The following is a 12,847-nucleotide window of genomic DNA, read 5'->3' on the forward strand; positions in this document are numbered from 1 at the left end:
GCATAAGCTGGAATCAAGATTGCTGTGTGCTGTGTGCTGTGCTTAGTCACTCATTCATTTCTGACTCTTTGCAACCCATGGACTCCTCTGTTCATGGGGATTCTCAAGACAAGAATACTGGGGTGGTTGCCATGCCCTCCTCCAGGGGATCTTCCCAACCCAGGGATCAAACCCAAGTCTCCCACATTGCAGGGCATTCTTGCAACCATCTAAGCCACGAGATTGTGGGGAGAAATATCAATAACCTCAGATATGAAGGTGACATCACCCTTATGGCAGAAAGCAAAGAGGAATTAAACAGTCTCTTGAAGGTGAGAGTGAAAAAGCTGGCTAAAAACTCAGCATTCAATAAATGAAGATCATGGCATCAGATCCCATCACTTAATGGCAAATAAATGGGGAAACAATGGAAATAGTGAGAGACTTTATTTTCTTGGGCCCCAAAATCACTGTGGACAGTGAATACAGCCATGAAATAAAAAGATGGTTGCTCCTTGGAAGAAAAGCTATGCCAAACCTAGACAGTGTAGTAAAAAACAGAGACATTGCTTTGCTGACAAAGATCTGTATAGTCAAAACTATGATTTTCCCAGTAGTCATGTAGAGATGTGAGAGCTGGATGATCAAAAAGGCTGAGTGCCAAAGAATTGATGCTTTTAAACTGTAGTGTTAGAGAAGACTCTTCAGAATCCCTTGGCCAGCAAGGGGATCAAAACCAGTCAGTCCTGGAGGAAATCAACCCTGAATATTCATTGGAAGGACTAATGCTAAAGCTGAAGCCCCAGTAGTTTGGCCACCTGATGTGAAGAATTGACTCATTGGAAAAGACCCTGATGCTGGGAAAGATTGAAGGCAGGAGAAGAAGGGGATGACAGAGGCTGAGAAGGTTGGATGGCATCACTGACTCAATGGACACGAGTTTGAGCAAACTCTGGGGGATGGTGAAGGACAGGGAAGCCTGGAGTGCTGCAATCAATGGGGTCGCAAAGAGTCGGACACAATAGAGTGACTGAACGATGACGATTCTTCCATCACTCGCTTCCTTTGAACAATATTATGTTTCTGACATCCATCCATGTTGATGTTCAGTAACTGAAGTCATTCTTTTTCCTTGCTGTAATAGTATACTGAAGTATAAATGTATCATAGTTTATCCATTCTATTTTTAAATGGATATTTGAGTTATCTCGAGACACTTTGGGGCCTTTATGAAAGTATCACTGAATAATCTTGTGTGTGACTTCTGCTGCATATGCACACCAACTTTCTTGGAGCAAACATTTGAGAGAGGGATTACTGGGTTGTAAGAAAGGCACGAGTTAAATTTTACTAGTTAGTGCCAAGTCAATTGTACCATTTATACTCCCACCAGCTCTGTATGAGACTTCCTGCTACTTCAATTCCTCAGCAATTAAGTCACTGTCAGACCTTCAAAGTTGTGCCAAACTCATATGTAGGAAAGCTACATTATAGTGTTATTAATATATCTAATGTGAATGTTGATGAGGTTAACCAATGATATTTTATTGCTTATATGTATTGCAAAATATCCTAGCTGTGGTTAACTTTTCCTTCTCTTTAGGTGTTCTCTGACAAACAGAAAGGTTTTACTTTTAAAGTAGAAAAATTTATCCATATTTTCTTTTATGATTTGAAAGTTTTGGACTGCCTAGTCTCCAAAAAGTTCTCTACCCTCATTCAAATTTCTGATTATATCATATTATATGCAAATGTCAAATCACTATGTAGGACACCTGAAACTGACATGCTGTATGTTACACTTTAGCAAATAAATCACTGAGTTTATAAATTCCTAATTATAAAGTAATAATTGTATACTACAGCCTATAATATTTAATCCACCTGTAATTGTGCAGACACATGAAGTAGGGAAGTAACTACATATTTATTAAACATGGATAACCAATTGCCCCCCAAAACACTTATTGAATAGGCCATCTTTTCCCTACTGATGACTGTCACTATTGTCTTTTATCATGTCCTCTTTTTCTCTCTTGCACTGCAGTCTCATTGTTGCTCTGTCACTCAGCTGTGTCCAACTCTTTGTGACCCCATGAACTACAGCACGCCGGGCTTCCCTGTCCTTCACCATCTCCCAGAGTTTGCTCAAACTCATGTCCATTGAGTCAGTGATGCCATCCAACCATCTCATCTTCTGTCACCTGCTTCTCCTCTTGCCCTCAGTCTTTATGAGCCTCAGGGTCTTTTCAGATGAGTTGGCTCTTTGCATCAGGTGGCCAAAGTATTGGAGCTTCAGTTTCAGCATCTGTCCTTCCAATGGATATTTAGGGTTGATTTCTTTTAGAATTGACTGGCTTGATCTCCTTGCTGTCTGAGGTACTCTCAAGAGTCTTCTGCCGCACCATAGTTTGAAAGCATCAATTCAGTGCTCAGCCTTCTTTATGGTCCAACTCTCACATCCCTACATAACTAATGGAAAAACCATAGCTTTGATTACACTAACCTTTGTCAACAAAGTAATGTCTCTGCCTTTTAATATGCTGTCTAGGTTTTCATAGATTTTCTTCCAAGGAGCAAACAGTCTCACTAAGATATGCCTAGTTTTGTTAAAAGGTTTTGCATAGCAAAGGAAACCTTGGACAAAATGAAAAGACAATTTATTGAATGAAAGAAAATATTTGCCTATAATATGATTGATAAGCAGTTAATATATAAAATATATAAACAAAATACATAAACAGCTCATACAACTCAATGTCAAAAAATAAACAATTCAATTAAAAATGGGGAGAAAACTTGAACAGATATACTTCCATCAGGCATATGAAAAAAAATGCTCAACATCCCTAGTCATCAGAAAAATGCAAGTTAGAACCACAAGAAAATACCACTTCATACCTGTCAGAAGGGCTCTGATCAAAAAGACCACAATAACAAATGGTGAGGATGTTGAGAAAAGGGACTCTTGTACACTGTTGATGGAAATGTGAATTTGTGTAGCAACTGTGTAAGACAGCTTGGAACCTCCTCAAAAATTATAGAAGTATCATATGACCCACCATTTCAACTCCTGGGTTATAAATAGCTAAAGAAAACCAAAATACTTATTTGAAAGGATATGTGCACCTCAATGTTTATGGCAGCATTATTTACAGTTATGAAGATATGGAAATATTCTAAGGGTTAATCAACAGATTGTGGTATATATATACTACAGAATACTACTCAGAAATAAAAAAAGGAATAAAATTTTGCCATTTGCTACAAAATGGATGGACCCAGAGGATATTATGCTTAGTGAAATAAGTCAGACAGATACCGTATTTCACTTGTATGTGAAATCTAAAAATTAAAACAAATTAGTGAATATAACAAAAAATAAATAGACTCACAGATATAGAAAAAAAAAACTACTGATTACCTGTGGGGAGAAGGAAGAATGGAGGGGAAAAATAGGGATAGGGGAGTAAGAAGTACACACTACTATGTATTAAATAAATAAACTGTAAGAATATAAAGTGGGCTTCCCAGATGGTGCTAGTGGTAAAGAACCTGCCTGCCAACGCAGGAGATATAGAGAAGTGGGTTCTAACCCTGGGTCAGGAAGATCCCTGCCTGGAGGAGGGCATGGCAACGCATTCCAGTATTCTTGCCTGGAGAATCCCATGGACAGAAGAGCCTGGCTGGCTCTGGTCAATAGGGTTGCAAAGAATCTGACATGACTGAAGCAACTTAGCATGCACAAGCATGCGAGGATATATTGTACAGCACAGGGTATATAGCCAATATCTTATAATAACTATAAGTGGAGTATAATCTGTAAAAATTTTGAATCACCATGTCATACACATGAAATAATAAAATATTGCAAATCAACTGTATCTCAAAAAAATATATATATATATATCCCATCATACACATTGCAGATGTGTCATGAAATTAAGTACAAATGAAGTAAAACATTAAAAGTAAACTAAAATACATTTTATTTAAAAAGTAAAATTAACACATTAATGTAAAAAAAAAGATATAGTTTTGAATTCCGATGATTTCTCTTTTGTAGAATTCTTTAAGATTACTGTGTCTGAGACCATATTTGTGTCTTTCAATAATTCCAGAAACTTTTAAAAATATTTTCTCTATTATCTTCATGTGCAGATAATTCCAACTGAACTTATAATGTCTCCTACATATTTTACATTCTTTTATTCATATTTCCTTATTTTTAATTCTCTGGACAAATTTATGGATATTTTCTTTAGCTGTATCTAATCTGCTTCTATGGAGAAGGAAATGGCTCAACTCCAGTGTTCTTGCCTTGAGAATCCCAGGGACGGGGGAGCCTGGTGGGCTGCCGTCTATGGGGTCGCACAGAGTCGGACACGACTGAAGCGACTTTGCAGCAGCAGCAATCTGCTTCTAAACTCGTCTACTGAGAATATTTTTGTTTTGGTTTGCTTGATTTTTTATTTTTGTTTGTTTTGGTGTAGTGTTGATTGCCTAGAAATTCTCTGGTTCATTTTCAAACCTAGCTTTTCCAGCCTTGAATTTTTAAGCTTCTCTTCATTTCTTTAATTATACTAAGGAATGTCATTTAGACTATGTACAACAATTCTGATATCTGATAATAGTCCAGGTCTGTTTTTCTCATCTCCTGTTTCTATTGGTTCTTTCTCTTAGTACTTTGCTTTCCTATGTGAGTGTGTGTTTTTTTTCCCTTTGTTTTATTTTGCTTTGTATTTAATATTAGACACTCATTTTTTAGAGAACTTTATCTATGGAAATTCTTTGAAGAGGGAATTGAGGTTGATTTTCCTCGTGGAGGGATAGTGTTTTCTAGTATCCTGTTATCACTTCTAATGATAGAGTACTCTAATTCACCACTTAAATTTTGTTTATATATACATATATATAACTATCTATATCTATATATCTGTGTTCAGTAATATGCTTAGTAGTTTCCAAAAAGCTACTATTTGTAAACTATTTAACACCACATTTTAATAATTTTATTCAGAAGGGTCACTCAGAATATCTACTTTGCCATAGTGCCAAACTAGAAATATATTCATATTTTGAGGCATTTTCTGTATTTTTTAACCCAGCATTGATGAACTGTTATTAAAGAGATGCCTTGAATTCAAGGTTACTTTGCCAAATACAAATTTTGGTTTATACATATTCATAATAAAAGTATTTCTGGGATCTGTCAGGTGCTTTCAGAAATATGGCTGGGTGACTTAATCCATTCTCAGATGTAAATCCCAAATTGCCGACAGCTATCAACATCAAAAAGAGTACAATACACTGGAAACTACATCTTCCAGCTTTTGATGTTTCCTCAATCTTGGGCTTGTCAAGCACAAATTCGCACTTGCCATTGGCACTTGCCATCTGCCTCTATGAGGATTGAAACGTGTGCTGCTGCAGTTGCCGATTTTCAACACTCCCTGAAGAGTTCAGGGTGGAGAGGAGAAATGAAGCACTCTGTGCTCAGGAAAAAACTGACTGGCAGATCTTCAGATAGCTATATATTTTCAGGAGCTGATTTTATTACCCAATTCTTGTATCTCCTCATACCTAGAAAAGCACTAAATTCCTTCATGGTGATGATTGCTCCTTGCGTCTAGCAGAAATCATCTGCCAAAAAATATGTGCTTGATTGCATGTATTCCCCCTTCACCAAAAATCACATAATACTGACCTTTGCCCCTGCCTATTTAGAACAGTTCCTCAGATCTATTTGAGGTGCTATATCCCAGTCTGCAGTCCTCATTTTGCCTCAAATAAAACTAAACTCACAACTTTCACGTTGTGCATTTTTTTTTTTTTTAAGTCTGCAGGTTCCAACGTTCAAGCTCTGAAACAAAAAACAATTCAAAAGTAACCCTGAGCCCTGAGCTTCATAAGAACACCTGTACACTATCTACAGGAAGTTGTCCAGGTCCTTCAACTTCTCGCTTCTTATTTCTTGCTCTATGGATTATCTCTCAGGACCAATTTTTATCGTCACCCTTCCTTGGTGGGGGTGAACTGGTCACTGACAGCAGGTTCCTTCCTTGGTTTAATCATTTAACTTTTTTCCCCATGGTAATTTATCTTCCTCACACTTTTTCCTATTCTGGGTGGGTCATATTTCATTTGTTCCTTTCCTGGGTTTATAAGTTATCTCTAGTAATCCCTTCTTCTTAAGCAACTGGCTTATCTAGACCTGTAAGCTATAGTAAGTAGAATTCAGAAAGGAATTTCTTGCCTTCTTCAGTTACAGGTGCATTACTATGCAAACAAAATTGTTGAGAGGCTTACCTGAATTGGTCTTCCATCAGGTGTCAACACCTCTTCTGAAAGTTCCATCATCTTCAGGGCCATCAGAGCAATGGGTTTAGCATGGCAAAGGCTTTTTCTATGGAGCCCTGCAGCAACACAGTATGCATCACCTATTGTTTCCACCTGCAGCAATCAGACAGAGTAAATGCAAATGTATGATAATGAAGCAAAATAGAAATATTTAATTATCTGTGATCACAAGTGTTGCTGGAAAATATATCAGCAAAGCACCAATAATTAAACAATTAGAAAACTTGAGTGTAATCATAGCAGAGTCAAATACTAACATCCAGAGCTGTTTGTTCATCAACATTATCACCATAGATGATCATTAAAACGAGAAACAACTAGAATATAAAGTAATTATCCCCAACAAAAATAGGATTGTCACTATTTTGCCTGGAAAATTTCCAAATAATGACATTTTACAAAGACATTCTTATTTCCTCAAACCTTCAAGTAGACTTTCACTGGAAAGTAATTCTCTGCAGTTTTTCCAAAATACTCCACAGCTTTTTAGTATTAAAAGTTTTTAAATTTTAATTGAAGTATAGTTGATTTACAATGTTGTTTTAATTTCAGGTATAACTATGTTTGATATATCTATAATTTATTGTCTAGCCTATTCTTAACTCTTAATAATTCTAACGCTGAACACTTCTTGAATTCATACTCTCTACCATTAATAGCATCAACTGCTTAACACACATTATTTCATTTAATCCTTGCAAATATCCCAAGTGGAAGAATTAGTATTGGTTATATTTGAGAGATTACAAATTGATGCACAGAAACCCCTCTGAAATCTTACAGTTAAAGAGTTAGCAGACACTGTCAAGAGTCTTTCCAGATTCTGTTGTAATTCTTTTTTAAATTTATTTTTTAATTGGAGGAAATTTGCTGTGTAATGTTGTATTGGTTTCTGTCATATGTCAACATGAATCAGCCATAGGCCCATACACATGGATCAGCCAAAGCCCATACACATGGGCTTTCCTGTAGCTCAGATGGTAAAGAATTTGCCTGCAAGGCAGGAGACCTGGATTCCACCCCTGGGTTCGACGATCCCCTGGAGAAGGAAATGGCAACCCACTTCAATATTCTTGCCTGAAGAATCCCATGGACAGGCAAGCCTGATGGGTTACAATCTACAGGGTTGAAAGAGTTGGGCATGACTAAGTGACTAACACTACTATTAGTACTATACATATGTCACTTCCCTCTTGATCCTCCCTTCCATCTTCCACCTCATTCCATCCCTCTAGGTTGTCATAGAGCAACGGTTTGAGCTCCCTGCTTCATATAGCAAATTCCCATTGGCTACCTGTTTTACATACGGTAATGTATATGTTTCAATGCAACTATCTCAATTTGTCCCACCCTCTTTTTCCCATTCTGTGTTCACAAGTGTGTTCTCTATGTTTGCCTCTCTATTGCTGACCTAGGAATAGGTTCATCAGTATCAGTTTTCTAGATTCTGTATATAAGCATTAATATACAATATTTGTTTTTCTCTTTCTGACTTACTTCATTCTGCATAACAGGTTCTAGGTTTATTCACCTCACTAAAAGTGGCTCAGATTTGTTTCTTTTTATAGATGAATGACACTCCATTGTATATATGTATCACAACTTCTTTACCATTCATTTGCCAATTGATATCTAGGTTGTTTCCATATCCTGGCTATCGTAAATAGTACTGCAATGAACACTGGAGTACATGTGACTTTTCCAGTTATGGTTTTGTCAGGGTTTGTACCCAGTAGTGGGATTACTGGGTCATATGGTAGCTTTTCCCCTAGTTTTTAAAGAAAATTCCATACTGTTCTCTATGGTGACTGTATTAATTTACATTCTCAACAGTGTGTTGAGATTCCCTTTTCTCCACATCCTTCCCAGCATTTATTGTTTGTAGATATTTTGATGATGGTCATTCTGACTGGTGTGAGGTGATACCTTGTGTAGCTTTGATTTGCATTTCTCTAGTAATAAGTGATGCTGAGCATCTTTTCATGTGTTTATTAGTCATCTGTAAGTCTTCTTTGGAGAAATGTCTGTTTTAGTCTTCTGCCCATTTTTTGATCAGATTGTTTTTCTGATATTGAGTTGCATGAACTTCTTGTATATTTTAGAGTTTAAATTTTTGTCAGCTATCTCATTTACAATTATTTTCTCCCAATCTGAGGATTGTCTTTCATCTTCTTTATGGTTTCCTTTGCTGTGCAAAAGCATTTAAGTTTAATCATGATCCGTTTGTTTAGTTTTGTTTTTATTTCCATTACTCTAGGCAGCAGCAGCAGGAGGTAGGTCAAAGAAGATCTTTCTATGGCTTGTGTCAAAGAGTGTTCTGTCTAAGTTTTCCTCTAAGAGTTTTATAGTTTATGGCATTACATTTAGGTTTCTAATCCATTGTGAATTTATTTTTGTGTATTGTGTTAGGAAGTGTTCTAATTTCTTTTCTTTTTTTTCTTTTTTTAAATTTTATTTTATTTTTTTCCATTTATTTTTATTAGTTGGAGGCTAATTACAATATTGTAGTGGTTTTTGTCTTTTATTTTTTTATGTATAGCCATTCAGTTTTCCCAACACAATTTATGGAGGAGACTGTCTTTTCTCCATGGGATATTCTTGCCTCCTTTGTCAAAGCCAACATGCTCATATGTGTGTAGGTTTATCTTTGGGCTTTCTACCTTGTTCCATTGGTATATATTTCTTTTTTTTTTTTTGTCAGTACCATACCATCTTGATGACTGTAACTTTGTAGTACAGTCTGAGGACAGGAAGATTGATTCCTCAAGCTCCATTCTTCATTCTCAAGATTGTTTTGGCTATTCAGGGTCTTTTGTGTTTCCATATAACAAATTTATTCATTTTTATGGCTTAGTAATATTCCATTGTATACATATACCACAACTTCTCTATCCATTCATCTGTCAATGGACATCTAGGTTGCTTCCATGTCCTAGCTATTGTAACTAGTGATGCAGTGAACATTGGGGTACATACGTCTTTTAGAATTGTGACTTTCAGGGTATAAGCTCAGTAGTGGGATTGCTGGGTCATATGGTATAATTATTCCTAGTTTTTAAAGGAATCTCCATAATGACTCTATCAGTTTACATTCTGACAAACAATGCAGAAAAGTTCCCTTTTCTCCACCTCCTCTCCAGCAATGACTGTTGGCAGATTATTTGATAATGTCCATCCTGACTGGTGTACTTAATTCTGATTTCAGCATCCTTTGTGATTCTTAAATATTGCAAGTATTTACTCACAGTTAAAACTGCCCAAATTTCAAAGAATATAACATGGTATAAAAGTTAGGAATAACTCATTTCTAGAGGAAAGTTTTCTAATAATCAAGGTAAATAATCAAGGTGACTAAATCCTAAAAAAATCTAATATTTTAATTAGAGCAAAGTGATGAGATATTGTATTAAATGTCCAATTCCAATATCACGTTTTCTGTGAATCACTCCATGGCTCTTCCATTAGTTCTTAGTAGCAAAACTAATCCTTTCTTTTACTTTCAACAACACTTTCCACATCTCTATACTAGAGCTTTCATTATAAGTTTTAATCAATATGCATCAATGCATAATCAATATGTATCCCCAGCTACAAAATAAACTCAAAATGGATTAAGGACCTAAACATAAGGTCCTTAAGAAAAGGATCATGTATTTTTAATGTCTGTACTCATAGTGATCATCAATGTGTCTTAAATATAACTATTTAGTAAATATATACCAAGTGAATACATAAATTTATTATATCTAGCTATTAATATAATTAAAATAGTTCAGCTCAGTTTAGTCACTCAGTCATGTCCAAGTCTTTGTGACCCTATGTACTGCAGCATGTCAGGCTTCCCTGTCCATCTCCAACTCCTGGAGTTTACCCAAACTCATGTCCATTGAGTTGGTGATGCCATCCAACCATCTCATCCTCTGTCATCCCCTTCTCCTCCTGCCTTCAATCTTTCCCAGCATCAGGGTCTTTTCCAGTGAGTCAGTTCTTCGCATCAGGTGGCCAGAGTCTTCAGCTTCAACATCAGTCCTTCCAATGAATATTCAGGACTGATTTCCTTTAGGCTTGACTGGTTGGATCTCCTTGCAGGGACCCTCAAGGATCTTCTCCAACACCACAGTTCAAAAGCACCAATTCTTCAGCACTCAGCTTTCTTTATAGTCCCACTTGCACATCCATACATGACTATTGGAAAAACCATAGCTTTGACTTGTTGGACCTTTGAGAGTAATCAAATCCCTAACTGAAAATGGATACTGAAGACTAGACTCTTAAAGATACAAAATTGATAACAAATATAAAAAAGCAGAGATTAAAAACCTAGATAGACATGAGAGTTTCAAAAATACAATATAAAAAATACAAAACAAAATCTATCCCCCAAATTAAAAAATATATATGCAATTGTTTTTTTTAAAATAGGTTTTTTTTTTGAAAGGTAATAAATAGTAGGCTATAAAAATGAAAGTTAAAGGAGTACTAAAGAACTAAAAGTTTTTAAAAATTGAAAAGCTATGATAGTAAAAATATATCTAGGAATTTCTTTGGATATGCTGTGTGGTGTCAGTTCAGTATCAGTCCCTTGTTCAGGCTTGTACTTGTTCTCAAGATCTATAGTTGCCCCTCAAATGCATAGTCTCAACATTAACTGCAGTTTTAATCTGTTGTATCTGTCACTTCCAGAGAAGTTCACCCTTCTTTGCTTATTTTGACTTCTGTTTGCAAATCTCTTCAGTATCTAATTTCTGCCCTGACACGAGGGGATGAAGGTGGCCACTCATTTAGGCTCACTTGTTCAGTTGTGCTGTGGACAGAGATGGACACTACAAACAAATTCCACTGGCATGTGTGGGGAATGCCCACATTGGATGGACCACACTGGGTTTGCCACTGTCCAAGGCAGCATGCATTTCCTGGGTCCACACTGCTCAGGCTCCAGGGTGCTCTGCAATGGCACTGTCCCACGTGGACCCTGTGTTTCATGTACTTCCCAGGTCTAAGCCGCTCAGGTTCTCGGGTAGTTCTGCAAGGGCACAGGCCCAGATGGGCTGTGGGTTTTGTGCCCTTCCCAGGTCCAAACTGCTCAGGCAACCGGGCGGTTGGCAAGCGCACTGTCCCAGGTGGGCCTTGCATCTTGTGCACTTCCCCAATCCTGGAGGCTCAGTTTCCTGGGTGCGCCATGAGGGCACAGTCCCAGATGTCCCATGCGTCTTCTCTGGGGAGCTAATCTCAGGCTGTGACACTCCTGGCAGATGTGATCCTTCGAGGATCCTATCCCAGGAAGACATCATTATCAACTCACAACCTGCTCACAGTTTGGTGGAAGATGCGGTCTCTGGGACTGATTTTGCAGGAGCCCCTTGCCTTCCGTCTCTGGCTGTTGTGCATCTGCCTCTCTGCCTCTGGGGAGGGAGGGCCCTAAAGAGCAGCTGGCTTGCTCTCCCTTGGTATTCACTAGGGCATGCACAATCCTTTATTCTGTGGATGCGCCAGGAGTCACCATGTTAGAGTCTTCCACAGGAAAGGTCCTTTTTTTGTGTGTGTCTCTGGTGATCCCACAGTTTGGGTTGCTATGGCACATGAGCAATACAGATTATCCTCAGGGTATTCAAAGGTGGTCCTTATGCTAAGGATCAATGATGCAGCCCATACTTCCCTGTTCAGACCCCACTTGCCGTTGGCAGATGCAAGCATCTAAGCCACTTTTATGCAAGTAGTTAAGGTTAGGTGCATGTTCTGTGGTTCCCCTCCCCCCCCCCGGTTTTGTTGCTCTCTGAGATTCCAAAGCTCCCCACAGACATGCCTGTGAGAGGGTTTCCTATTGTGTGGAAACTTACTCCTCCTTCAAACTCCCTCACCAGGATGAGTCTCCATCCCTAAATCTTTTGTCTCTGTTTTTGTCTTTTATATATTGTCCTACCTCCTTTTGAAGAGATCAGGCTGCCTTTCTGGGTGCTGGGTATTCTCTGCCACCATTCAGAAGTCATTTTGTGGAAGGGGCTCAGTATTCAACTGATCTTTTGATGAATTTGTGGGAGAGAAAGTGGTCTATTCCTCCATCTTCTTGGGACCGCCTCTTTTTTTGGGGGACTCTTGCTTTTTCTATGATCCAGTGGATGTTGGCAATTTGATATCTGGTTCTCTGCCTTTTCTAAATGCAGCTTGAATATTTGGAATTTCTCAGTTCACATATTGTTGAAGCCTAGCTTGGAGAATTTTGAGCATTACTTTGCTAGTGTGTGAGATGAGTGAAATTGTGCAGTCGTTTGAGCATTCTTTGACATTGCCTTTCATTGAGATTGGGATGACAACTGACATTTTCCAGTCCTGTGGCCACTGCTGAGTTTTCCAAATTTGCTGGCATATTGAGTACAGCACTTTCACAGCATCATCTTTTAGGATTTGAACTAGCTCAGCTGGAATCCCATTACCTCCACTGACTTTGTTTGTAGTGATGCTTCCTAAGGCCCGCTTGACTTCACACTCCAGGATGTCTGGCTCGAGGTGA

General features: G+C 37.9%; 1 protein-coding gene across 1 annotated transcript in view; it reads right to left on the bottom strand.

Moving 5' to 3' along the window:
- GUCY1A2 (guanylate cyclase 1 soluble subunit alpha 2) overlaps positions 1 to 12,847 on the bottom strand; it is a 404,812-nt gene that overhangs the window by 78,863 nt on the left and 313,102 nt on the right. Inside the window, exon 6 of the mRNA XM_065945273.1 lies at positions 6,289 to 6,432. Within this exon, the coding sequence (XP_065801345.1) occupies positions 6,289 to 6,432 (144 nt within the window). The remainder of the gene's footprint in view (positions 1 to 6,288; positions 6,433 to 12,847) is intronic.

This window comes from Muntiacus reevesi, chromosome 9 (assembly GCF_963930625.1).
Source record: "Muntiacus reevesi chromosome 9, mMunRee1.1, whole genome shotgun sequence".
NCBI lineage: Eukaryota > Metazoa > Chordata > Mammalia > Artiodactyla > Cervidae > Muntiacus > Muntiacus reevesi.